The 13,779-nt window shown below is 37.3% G+C and overlaps 1 protein-coding gene across 2 annotated transcripts; it reads right to left on the bottom strand.

The window, feature by feature from the left end:
• Nucleotides 1-1,602: 1,602 nt before the first annotated feature.
• Nucleotides 1,603-3,377, bottom strand: LOC113356183 (acetylornithine aminotransferase, chloroplastic/mitochondrial-like). 2 transcript variants are annotated; one of them, XM_026599237.1, is made up of 2 exons: nucleotides 2,720-3,377; nucleotides 1,603-2,536 (listed from the first exon to the last, which is right to left on the bottom strand). In XM_026599237.1, the coding sequence occupies exons 1-2, from the start codon at nucleotides 3,110-3,112 to the stop codon at nucleotides 2,021-2,023; spliced, it is 909 nt and encodes a 302-aa protein (XP_026455022.1). In that variant the 5' UTR covers nucleotides 3,113-3,377; the 3' UTR covers nucleotides 1,603-2,020. The 2 variants fall into 2 exon arrangements, with proteins under 2 accessions (XP_026455022.1, XP_026455021.1); XM_026599236.1 differs by having other exon boundaries at nucleotides 2,690-3,343.
• Between the last annotated feature and the right edge of the window lie 10,402 nt (nucleotides 3,378-13,779).

Raw genomic sequence — 13,779 nt, 5'->3', positions numbered from 1 at the left:
TCGAACCAGAGCTTTAATGGAGTTTTTGTTTGTTCGGCTAGCTGATGAAAAATCAAATGTAACCGAACTACTATGCTTGAGTTTACAGAGTTTGTTCGGTTCAATCGACTCGACCACGTTGTAACTGAACTTTAAACAACAGAGTTCGGTAAGTTCGCAAAAAAAAAATTGCGATTAAACCGAACTCAACATTTGGCTATACAGAGAAGAGTTCAGTTTTGAAATTATTTTTGCGAGTTAACCGAACTCATTATATAGGTTTTCTGAGTAAAGTTCGGTTAGGATTTCTTTTTGCGATTAAACCGAACTCAACATCTGGCTATATAGAGAAGAGTTCGGTTTTGAAATTATTTTTGCGACTCAACCGAACTCAGGTGTTCGGTTAGGCAAAAAAAAATTCTTAGCCGAACTGTTCTTCGTGTTCTTCATTTTTAAAAGTTCGGTTGTAAAACTAGGGTTTTTTTCAAAATTATCCTAACCGAACTTACTACTGTAACCTCCAAATTCAACATATTTTGATGACTACGGCTCAAAATTTCAATCAAAAACGAATTAGAAGTAATGGGTTTGTGGGAAAATATTTATGGATAGGTTTGTTTATAAAAGATTGATTAATCGACGATGAAAACTCAATGAATCGACGACGATGAAAATTTGATGATTTTGATTAGATTTGTATACGATCAGGTTTAGATGATCATATATTGATGAAGAAGAGAAGAAGAAAAATTGTAGAATAGAGGAAGAAGAAGTTGTACATTAGTTATAATTTTAATTAGGTAAAAAGGTAAACCAGTCATCTCCACCTTTTAGGACACCCCTTATAATTATAGGGAATGTGGCCTAATCAAATCATGGTCTCCTCAAAAAATCCATGGTCCCCAAAAAATGATTCTTCAATAATACCATTCCTATAACCCCTTTTGGGCCATGGGAAAACTTGTGTGCAACCATATGCTGGTTCATATGGAAGGCCAGATGTGACGTTGTTTTCCAACACATTAGACCTTGTCCTAGATACACTGCCAACACTGGAAACCAAATTATCAATCACATCTCCACTGCAAATAATCTGATTCCTAGAAGAACAGGAAGAAATATGATAATCAGTGGAATGGATGATGATCAACTATGTGGTCTGAATGTATCTTTTGCTTATATGTCTTACTTTGATAATTGTACGGGACTAACAGGAGTTGGTGTCTCTATAACAGGCACCATAGGAGAAACAATGGGAAGGAAAAGGAGAGTCGGGTCCCATGGAAAAGAAGGAGATTGCATAACTGCTCAAGATGCTTTAGAGTGGGCTTCTCAACTGAACTGCAAGGTCTTCAACTTGCTAGGTCCGAATCATCGGCTCAACAAAACAACCCAAGGAGGAAAACAGAAGAACCAGTTGGAAGACCAACTCAAAAGTAGATCAGCTTATTTTGTGTTTAAACTCTTCTGAAAAAGTAACCTGTAAGGACATAAAGTCCAGTGACTATCAGGATCTCCAGCAATTAGCTAAAGCTGGGGGTAGACAACAAAGTCCTCAAATATGGGAGGCAAATGATCTCACAACTATCTGTCAGTAACTCTATTTTCCTTGCTTATAGCAAACAAATAGTTATTGTAGGAGTAGGAGCTTTAGGATCCTACTAAGATTGAAAGAGAGCCATGTTGAGTAAGAAAAGAAATAATCAGAGCTACTCTAACCTGATGAAAAAACCTAGATACTACCACCACCTCAAATTCCCCATTTCGCCCTAAGAATCTAAGATCTTTTCTCCTGTCTGCTCTAACCATGTCAATCTGATTACAACATTTCTTACTTAGAACATTTAACTAAGAGTGACTATCGCACCAAGAATCAGAGCATTTTGCCCTGAGATTCTAAAATCTTTCCTCCCATCTGCTCTAACCATGTCAATCTGATTACAACATGTCTAGTGGCATATCCTTGTGGTAATCAAGGACCCAGGTGAATCAAGCATACCCTAGATTGTAACTTTTGAATAAACCAGAAGACGGTAAACAGCTATATGTTATTTACAGATGAATCTGGTGGGAGAAGAAAGAAAAGGCCAGCAACAGGTAATGAAAAAGATAGATGATTTACCTCATCGAATACCAGGAGGGCTCCAGCAGCATCACATGCATCACGCAGTGACTGCAAAAATTCTTTTGTTGCACTGTATATGCCTCCTTCTCCCTGGATAGGTTCCACAAAGACTGCCGCCGTTTTCCCCCGTACAATTGCTTCTTTTGCAGCCTCTATATTACCATACTCTAAGAAACTAACTCCAGGCATAACAGGTTCAAATGGCAACCTGTACTGTTCTTTACTAGTCAGAGCAAGAGCACCCATTGTCCTCCCATGGAAAGAATTAGTAAATGAAATAAACTCTGTAGCTGGCTGTTTCTCATCAGGGTGTGAAAACCGTTGATATTTCCTTGCAAATTTAATAGCTGCTTCATTTGCTTCAGTTCCAGAGTTTGAAAAGAAAACACGATCAGCGAAAGAACCATCCACTAGACGCTTTGCAAGTTCCAACTGCATCGACACAGTACTATACTTAAGCAAAAATTGAACACAAAATTGAATATGAACATACAAATCAAGCTTGCTAGAACTTTTATAAGCTGAAACCCATATCAGTTAATGCAGAAAACGAAAAATAAATTTTCAGTCATCAAATGAATCTACCTGAGGCACTGAGTAGTATACATTACTGACATGAGTAAGAATATTAGCCTGCTGAGTGACTGCGTTCACCCAATCTTCATCACCATGACCAAGTGCATTGACTGCAATACCTGAGGCCATATCCAAGTATTCTTTCCCTTCAACATCATATAACGTACATCCCTTTCCACTAGCAATCACAACTGCAGCTCTATTATAAGTTCCAACAAGAAGATTTGCTTCTGCTGCCATAAGCTCCTTGCTATCCCCAAACCCTAGCTTAGTCGCATTTGTAGATGTCAATGGTTCGACACTAAGAGATGCACAAACTTTATGAAAATTCTGAATTCGAATAGGATATCTTCCTTTTCCAGTATTAAACAAGCGAGAATGATCTCCAATCGGAGAAATATAACCACTGATCAAACTATTCAAACAACTCATCTTCAAAAAAAAATCCTTGATAGATGCGCTGAAATCCCAAATCACGGAATCAATTAATTCTCTCAATCTACAAATGAAAATAATGAATTTGATTGTTGCAAAAATCGCCTGAGTTGTTTGAGAATACAAGAATCCTAGTGAAGATGGAAAATATGGGATAGGTTTTAAGCTTGGGGATGTAAAAAGAGAGTGAGCGAGAGAATTCGATACGTTTCAGAAATTTCCTTCCTAGCTAGAATTTCCCACGTGTTTATTAGTTGGTAGGGGTTGTTTGGTAGTTACAGTGTTTGAAAGGTATTTAGATTCTAAGAACTGCCGTTTCTACTTCTAGAAATAGCTTTTCGCTCATGTTGTTGTCGTTGGGTTCAATCTAGGAAGTGGAGAGTACTCTTGAAACTGTATAGCAAGTACTTATATTCCTTAGCCAAACACACGCTCAACTAACCAAGTGGCAGATAATACAAAATACTTTTGTTGCTTTTACGACCAGCATCTCATTCGGACACAAACTTACAAAGCAATGAAGCGTAGAACGAATAGAATTGAGTAAGCACGAAAATGATGTATAACAAGATTTGGTGCAAGAAAAAGAAGTTAATATCCCACTCTTAGTTTGGTATTGCTACGGCTTTTGTAAAAGCACTTTTCTGTTTGTGCGTTGTTGTGCTGTGTTGGAATATTTTCAACGCCGCTAACCAAAGGGGGGTCCTGGGGGGCATCGTCCCCCAGGCTGTGGTCGACCTGACAGGTCAGGTCGTGGGGGTCCAGGGGAGACCGCCCCTGGTGGGGGTTTCAAGGGGGCAACGCCCCCGGAAGAATTTTTTGAACTGAAGGTTTTATTTGGCCGATAAAAGCCTGTTCGAAAATTTCGAATCCAAAAGACACCATTGATGTCTGTTGATGAAGGAACCTGACGTTTCGTGAATAGAAACCTGTTGGCGAATAAAAACCTATTCCCAACAGGTGCAAAACCCTTTATAAATAGCTTCTCCCAGTTTCGTTTAACATATAAGAAAAATCAATCTGTTTTCTCTGTTTCAAAAAGCATCATCAGAAATCAGAAATCTCTTTGTGTGTTCTTGATTGAATCAAGGGGTACAAACCTTGAATTCAGTTTTCGTTGCAGGGCTTTCATTGTATCCTGAAGGCAATATTTCGCATACCTGTTGTAATCGCCAATTGTTATTGGGAGGGTAGAAATATTTGTCTAAAAGAAATTTATACAAGCCTTGAAAGTTTTGGAGTGCAACACTTTCTTCTCTGTGTCATTCATCCTTTGTGAAACCCATTATTTTTTCCAACATGCTGTGCTGTGAGAAAAAAACAGTTAGATATTTGGTAAAAAATTAATTAAAGTTAAAGTTAATTAAAAAAACAATCAAAGTGTGTTTGGTAAAATATCATATTCAACCATTATTATTGTAGCAAATGATAAAAACAGACATATCTCTAAAATAGTTTTATTCAATTTTTTGGGGTTTAAATTTTTTTTTTATTATTAAATATAAATATGTATGATATTAATTTACTAATTGTCACTATTATCATGATTGTTAAAAAAAATTACTTAACCATTTTTTGATATATATATATATATATATATTTATTTATTTTTCGAACAAAAAATCGAACTATATATTATTTAATATTTATTTTTATTATTTGCAAATTAAATAAAAAGGTATAAGATAGTTTGAAAATAAAAAATAATAATATTTATTTCCCGATGGTTGTTATACTCTGATCAAAAGGTTGTTGCACTCTCCAGTTCGCCTACGGACTGCCAAACAGGACAGCAAGAAGAAGCCTCAATCTGCCAACTTAAGCGCCTACCAAAAGAAAATAAGCCATGGGCATTATGCTGCGGCGATTCGTGTGTTGTCCTCTAACGGTGTACCCCCCGTGATGAGAATACCTTGACTGAACTGCATGCCAAACACCCATCTGCTCCTCCACCTTCCATCCCAAATGAGGCTGTCAGTTGTGACCCTATTATGGTTGATTCGAAGGGAGTCTTCGGCGTTATTAAGAGCTTTCCAAAAGGCACTTCTTGTGGTCGGGACGGTTTACATGCACAACACCTAATTGATGCGATGAGTGGGGCAGCTGCTGCAGTTGCTGATGAGTTGTTGACTTCGATTACTGGGGTTTTCAACCTTTGGTTGGCAGGCAGATGCCCTAATTCTCTAGGAGAATTCGTTGCCAACGCACCTCTTACACCATTACTCAAACCCGGGGGAGGACTCGGGCCTATTGCGGTTGGTACCATTTGGCGTCGTTTGGTTTCTAAAGTGGCTGCCTTCTCCGTAGGTAAGGCGATGGCTTCTTATCTAGGGGATCATCAGTTTGGAGTTGGTGTGTCGGTTGGAGGCGAGGGAATTATTCATGCTGTAAATGGGGTGCTGGAGTTGATAGGTCATTCAGATAAGATGTCAATGTTTCTTATTGACTTCTCCAACGCGTTCAACATGGTATGTAGATCTCATCTCATTAGGGAGGTCCGACTTCAGTGTCCAGGTATTTCTCGGTGGGTTGAATTTTGCTATGCCAGGCCCGCTAGGCTTTATTATGACCAACATATTTTATCTTCTGCACTTGGTGTTCAACAAGGCGACCCTCTCGGTCCCCTTTTGTTTGCTTTAACACTTCATCCACTTGTGAAGTCTATTGCTTCTCGTTGTAATCTTGATTTGCACGCCTGGTACCTTGATGATGATACTATCATTGGTGATACGCTTGAGGTGGCCAAGGCTTTGAGTATTATAGAATCTGAAGGGCCGAGTAGAGGTATTCATCTTAATATCAAGAAACTGAAGTCTTTTGGCTCACAACTGATCCACGAAGTTATGATGAAGGCGTATTCCCCATTGATATGGGCAGGGCCAGTAATGGTGTTAAACTTTTGGGGGAACCTGTGAGCCTGGACTTGAATTTTATGAGTGACATGTTGTTGAGCAGGGTAAACAAGACTATTCAACTTATGTCAGCCATTAAGAAAACTCAAGGATCCTCAAAGTGAGATGTTGTTACTTCGCAACTGCGCCGGTGTGTCCAGATTATATTTTGCTTTTCGAACTACCAATCCTGCAGCATTACAACAGACTACTGAACTCTTCGATGACCATTTACTCAAGTATTTGAGACTGTTAATCACGGGTGATGGAGATGGTTTTGGGCCTCTGCAACAAAGACTGGATACCTTTCCTATCAAATATGGCGGCCTTGGTATTTACACTATGACGAACACTCGCACTTATTGTTTTCTTGCTTCTCAGAGTCAGACTACGTCAGTGCGAAAGGTGATACTTGGTAATCTTTTTTCTACAGATAATAGTTATGTCTATCAGTTGGCTCTTCAGAACTTCATCCAGGTATGTGGTTTGCCTTCTACTTACTGTGTCGATGATACTGCCCCCCCTTCTATGCACTCCTTGGCAGTCACTTATTTTGATACAGTAAAGAAGCAAATCCCTGTACAATTTTCTTTATCTACAAGAGACTCAATTCTGTGGAAATGTAACCGGGTTAAACATGCTCAAGATTATCTTTTGGACGTCCCCATCAGTGGGCTTGATCAGTGCCTTGGTCCCAAACAGTTTAGTGCAGTAGTCTGCTATCGTCTTGGCATCCCCTTGTTTGTCGAAGGTGGTTTGTGTTCTTGTTGCAATAAGCCTATGGATATTTTTGGTGATCATGCACTCCATTGTGCTAAATATGTGTGGCTCAAGTTTCGCCATGACCTGGTTCGTGATTTAATTGCGGATATTTGTTACAAAGCTGGTGTTCATGCGCGGAAAGAGGTTTCTTTGGGCTTTCAGTCTGATAGTAAAAAGGATCTACGCCCAGCGGACATCCTTGTCCTCAACTGAGAAAATGGCCAAGATGTATGCATGGATGTCACATGTGTCTCTCCTTTTACGGGGGAAGGAGTTCGTTCTTTCGTTCCAGGTCAGGCCATTTCGAAAGCAATCACGCGCAAACGTACTAAATACTTAGATGAATGTACTTCACATGGGTATGGCTTGGGTGTTTTAGCTTTCACTATCTTGGGTGAGCTTAGTGGGGATATGATTTGTTTTTTTAAGCGTTTAAAGAAATGTTTAATTAATAATGATGCTGGTTGTGGTCTAGGCGGTTTTATTTTTCATAGATTAGGTGTTGCTATTCAGAAAGAGGTTGGTGCCCAGCTTGTTGCTCGGCTACCAACTAAAGTTTTGTACGAATCTTAATCTCTATCATTAATAATTTCGTTTTATTATTTTAAAAGAATAAAATATAATTAATGAAAAATTGATTGTAAAAAATTTAAGGATAATTTTTGTCAATAATAAAATAAAATAGGGATAAAAAAAGATAAATCAAGCATTAAATTTAGGTGGGACCACAACTTCTACTTTTGTAGCTTTTAAAAGCTCCTCCTCCCCAGCTTTTAAAAGTTGAGGAATTTGGGAAGTGCTTTGGATAAAAAGCACTTTAATTTTTTTTTACCAAACACTAATTTCAAAAAATATTGACATATATAGGTTTTGAAAGTGCTTTTGGAAAAATAAAAGCATTACCAAACCCAGCCTTAATTCACCAAAAAGAAAACCGAAAATCAACTTTATGGAGATATCCAAATTGAGCAATTTGAGGATGAAAAGATTGATCGTTCGTGAATCCTAAATATTGTTATGTAACATTTTTCTTCGAAGTCTTAAAAATCGCAGAAAATATGTTGTCTAAGATAAGTCGGAGAGCGAGAAAAATAATTGCAAAATTGGGGTTTATAGAGAAAATCAGAAGAAGAGGTATATATATAATTGTGTTCTAAATTTCCGATTATTTTGATTTTCTGGAGTTTCCACTTTCGATCAAGACTAGCTCTTATGAATACTCACAAGTCTTCACAATTTGCAATCTATGTATGTGATTTTTTTGATCCGGCTCTAATTGAGATTCTACATTTGGAGCGTGGATAGTTTAACGCATAATTATCATGTTTTATTTTTTCTCCAAACTGCATAAATGTTATGCGTCGTGACCAAGTTGACTGGTCAAAACACATATGTTTTGGTTGAAAAACTTACAATCATTATGCTTTTTTTTTATTTTGGAGCATAATGACTATGCATTTTCGATATTGAAGTTGTAATTCAAGCTAATAGACGATGTTTTTCCTTTAACACCTCAGATTATGAATTTATATGAGAGTCAGTCCGAATCTGAAAAGGAAAAAAAATAACTTATGCGTGGATATTGCATAATAGTCGACAGATATAGTTGAACACGAGTTACTGCCTTAGTATTGTCAAGCGCAAGAATGGCCTATAAAGCGGCTAGCTCGGGTTATAGCTAATCCCCTGCAAAAAATCAGGCATGGATATTCGAATTGAACCCTTATTTTCGTACTATTCCAACTTAGATTGGGGGCTATCCAGACAATGTTATCCAATATAGTGTGGTAACAAATAGTTTAAGTAATCTTTACGACTAAAAATTATACAATTACTTTCTCCTTTTAAGAAATCTCATATTCGACTAGGTTAAATAAAAAAAAAATGTTTTACAAACCCAATAAAAATATAAAGGAAAACCACCTCTGACATGGTAGGAACCAAACCCCACCACCTCTATGCTAACCAAGGGGAGGCATCGCCCACCCCATGTGAGAGTAAATCCTTCTCTCGTTTTTTTTTTCTTTTTTTTTTTCTTTTTATCTTTCTTTTTTTGTCGTTTTTATTGCGGTTCGTTTAGAATCTTTGTTAAGAAAAACAACCAGTCAAACTTGGAAAAATAAAGAAAAAAATTTACTATGTTAAAAAGAAAACTAACCAGTTCAATTTGGTCAAAACGCACATAATCAAACCTCATGTTCAGCTGGGCAAAAAGAACACTAGTTGAACCACATGTTTGGCCAGGTTTTAAAAAAAAAAAACTAAATCGAACTCTGTGGTTAATGATTGTCCATATATGTTTTTCATCTTATACTTTTTTCTTTTCTTGGGGAATTTCTGTGTTTTCTAAAAAAAAGATTAAAAAGAAAAAACTGATCCTAAATATTTACAAATCGAGCAACGTGATTATGAAAATCTCAACCTAACTTATTTAATCATCCTAAGATCAATAATGGTGATATTTATAAAAATATCTGGATAAGAAATATTCACCATTTATGTTAATCACCAGAAATATGATAGCAAAGAAAAAATCTCACAAAATAAGCGATACACAAGATAATATATAAGGATTAGGTATTGCAATCATATCAAAATAAAATTTAACTAAATAAACTTCAATAATTTAACTAAATTTAATTAATATAACAGGAAAATATTAATAATCTACTTCAAAAGCTAGTTGATGTACAATAACATTGTTTGGATCATCAACGCTGATAATATCTCAATTCTCACGAATCAAGCCTATTTGTTCCGGGGAACACAACCTAAATCGATTTAACGATTGTTTTGATTAATTTTCAGATAAGAGATTCATTACAGACTCTTGGCTAATATATCTAGGTTTACCATACATAATATCCAACGACCACTGGAAACCCAGATGGTTACATCCTAAGCCTCCCTTACAATTAATAAAGATAACCAAAAACAAGCTAAGTACTAATATTATCACTAATGACACTGAATTGGATATGGGCACCTCTTCTTCTAGGCGGGTACATGACAATACCTTCCCCTCCAAAACATTCTTGTCCTCAAGGATGAGAAATGAGTAAATTAGTTCGATTATTGAAGAGTTATCTGTGGATGTACTTTCAAGTGTCGTGAAAGCCAAAAAAAGTAATACGGATTAATGTTATTCGGAAACTCCCTACTATAATGCTGAAGACACAACAATATTTCCCTCCAAATCGCAAAAGAAGCCCAGTAGACACAAAGCTAACTAATGTCCATGTAAGGCCCTGAAATAGTGTAATACCGAGCCCAGTAATGCACTGACCATCTACTTGATAAGTTCTGGTTTTACATATGGTCTTAGTACCTCCCTTAAAGTCAACCAGTGGAACTGACATTCGGTTGCGTATTTCTCCAAGGTAAGCAGGTGCTTTATCTGCATTGCTCTCATATTGGTAAAATCTTAGCAGTTCCAGTAGGAAGATAACTCCAGCAAGTATTGGTTTAAGTATCAAACCACATATCTTTGAAATCTGTCCGTGACTCTCCACGCATAACTGATCAATCTGGGAAGCCAGTTGTTCAAAGAGTGAGTCACTCCCGACAACAAGGTGGACTGCTGGAAAGTTTCCATTAGTTGCATTACACCTTCTTTGTCTGTATCTCCCATAAGCAGTTTGCAATCGACGAGCATGGCATCACAAATTTCTATGACCGAGTGTAGACATACCATGGCGCCAAAAATCATAGATACAGGTAATGAAGAATGCAAAAATAACCCAATTCTAGAAAGCCTGAAACCACTTCTATAAGGCGAAAGAAGCATCATAAGCGAATGAAAATGGGACAAAAAAAAATGACCTTCCTTGTAAGGAACTGCATAAGCTTGCCATTTAGGAAATCGCTTGAGCTTGCATTCGCACCACTCTAGATCCCACCGATTTAGTACAATCTGAAGGTTAGCACCAGTTACTCCTACTATAAAGAAAACTCTAACAACAGTACCAAAGGTCCAACTGCGTTTCCTCATGAGAATTGCTGCAAATTGCTGATGAACAACAACTGTGAGTAACGGAGTGGTCTCATAATACCAGTTGGTGTCCAAGCACATAAATAAGGTGAAATACATATAAATCCAGCTGACAAAAGTGGGAATAGGCAAAAGAAGCATGAATAGATGCTGAAATTCCAGTGATAAGGTGTGTGATACATCTCTATATTAATGCAAACCACCAATAACCTTCAACAATTCAGCATAGAGGACCCTTGGAGCAATGGATAAGGCAAGTTGGAGATGCAAGAGAGTATAAGCTTCAACACCATACCAACTCCATACTACAGTCCCATGCATTCCACCTAACAAAGGAGTTAAAGTACTCTGGTATATATTGTTTCTCTGTACCATTTCCACAGACAAATAACCGATATCACCACAGTTACCAGGTTTGACAAACACCCCCACATAAGTATTCATAAACAGGTCAAACCGAAACACACATATAAGAGTTGGATGTTGAACAAGCACTTTATTGACGCATCCTAAGCCTCCCTTGCAATTGATAAAGACAACCAAAAACAAGCTAAGTACTACTACTATCACTAACGACACTGAATTGGATACAGACACCTCTTCTCCTAGGCGGGTACATGACAATACCTTCCCCTTCAAAACATCCTTTTCCTCAAGGATGAGAAATGAGTAAATTAGTTCGATTATTGAAGAGTTATCTGTGGATGTACTTTCAAGTGTCGTGAAAGCCAGAAAAGTAATACAGATTAATGTTATTCGGAAACTCTCTGTTATAATGTTGAAGACACAACAATAGTTCCCTCCAACTCGCAGAAGAATCCCAGTAGACACAAATATAACTAATGTCCATGTAAGGCCCTGAAATAGTGTAATACCGAGCACAGTAATGCATTGACCATCTACTTGAGAAGTTCTGGTTTTACATATGGTCATAGTATCTCCATTAAAGTCAACCAGTGGAACTAACATTCGGTTGCATATTTCTCCAAAGTAAGCAGGTGATTTATCTGCATTGCTCTCATCTTGGTAAAATCTTAGCAGTTCCAGTAGGAAGATAACTCCAGCAAGTATTGGTTTAAGTATCAAACCACATATCATTGAAATTTGTCAGTGACTCTCCACACATAACTGATCAAGCTGGGAAGCCAGTTGTTTAAAGAGTGAGTCACTCCTGACAACATGGTGGACTACTGGAAAGTTTCCATTAGTTGCAATTACGCCTTCCCTGTATGTAGCTCCCATAACCAGTTTGCAATCGACGATCATGGCATCACAAATTTTTAACCCCGAGTGTAGACATACCATGGCGCCAAAAATCATAGATACAGGTAATGAAGAATGCAAAAATAACCCAATTCTAGAAAGCCTTAAACCACTTCTATAAGGCGAAAGAAGCATCATAAGCGAATGGAAATGGACAAAAAAAATGACCTTCCTTGTAAGGAACTGCATAATCTTTCCATTTAGGAAATCGCTTGATGTTGCATTCCTACCACTCTAGATCCCACCGATTTAGTACAATCTGAAGGTTAGCACCAGTTACTCCTACTATACGGAAAACTCTAACAGCAGTACCAAAGGTCCAACTGCGTTTCCTCATGAGAATTGCTGCAAATTGCTGATGAACAACAACTGTGAGTAACGGAGTGGTCTCATAATACCAGTTGGTGTCCAAGCACATAAATAAGGTGAAATGCATATAAATCCAGCTGACAAAAGTGGGAATAGGCAAAAGAAGCATGAATAGATGCTGAAATTCCAGTGATAAGGTGTGTGATACATCTCTATATTAATGCAAACCACCAATAACCTTCAACAATTCAGCATAGAGTTAAGCTTCAACACCATACCAACTCCATACTACAGTCTCAGGCATTCCACCTAACAGAGGAGTTAAAGTACTCTGGTATATATTGTTTCTCTATACCTTTTCCACAGACAAATAACCGCAATCACCACAGTTACCGGGTTTAACAAACACCACCACATAAGTATTCATAAACAGGTCAAACCGAAACACACATATAAGAGTTGGATGTTGAACAAGCACTTGATTAACGCATCCTCTTAAACACTCATAATAATCATACTCAAAATTTGAAACACAGTTAGCAAAACAAAAACTCCAATTCATAAGTTTGACCTCCTTTCCTCGATCAAAAATTCGACGACCAAATATGACGATAATTAATAGGTATTCATCAACCCTAACTTTATAACTTGTCATACCCATGCTAGAATTATTTTTTTGTAACAAGTTCACAAATAGCTTACTCCCATAACCACTTTCAGTAGTTGGAACAAATATCACCCCACTTGAATTCGAGACTTGAAACAAGTTATTAGAGTACATTTTAGTTGAGGTAAAAGTTCCCAGAATAAGTCTGTCTACACAAACACCATCATTCAAACCCTTGGTAACACTATCAGACCAATTACTTAATAGTTTCTGTAAGAAATAATATCCTCTCAACTGTTTAAAATAGCTGCGAACAAGTATGAGAATCATCTGAAGTGGAGAATCACAAAACTCAACAAAAGCATCAGCTGCACTTATAAAATTAATGAGTTGTGAACATATCTTTCCAGCTGGAACATAACTGGTGATAAAAATTTGATGACAAGGTACCCAACATTGCAATGCCAGGAACTCATGGTAAACTATAGGGAAGGTGTTGAACGAATGAAACTCGATGTTACCTGTAAATTTCTCAGGATTTTGAACCAGCAGCTGACCTGTCTGATCATTATCAACCACTCCAGCAAACAAGAGTAACCAAAATCCATCTCTTGCAGGCATGTTCACAAACAACTTACTAGCCACTGGAATGTCAGTACGATAAACGACACACACAAGACCCAACGAATGTATAACCCAATTATTTGATTCGTCCCCAAAACTAAGAAGCAATCGAATACACAATTTCCAGTAAGAAAACGAGGAGATAACCACATATTTGCATCGATCAAATAATGAGTAAGTATCATCAAAATAAAGATAGAAGTAAACATCTATATTC

This window comes from Papaver somniferum, chromosome 3 (assembly GCF_003573695.1).
Source record: "Papaver somniferum cultivar HN1 chromosome 3, ASM357369v1, whole genome shotgun sequence".
Lineage (NCBI taxonomy): Eukaryota > Viridiplantae > Streptophyta > Magnoliopsida > Ranunculales > Papaveraceae > Papaver > Papaver somniferum.
The sequence above is the reverse complement of the archived record's forward strand: the minus strand, read 5'-3'. Positions and strand labels throughout refer to the sequence as shown.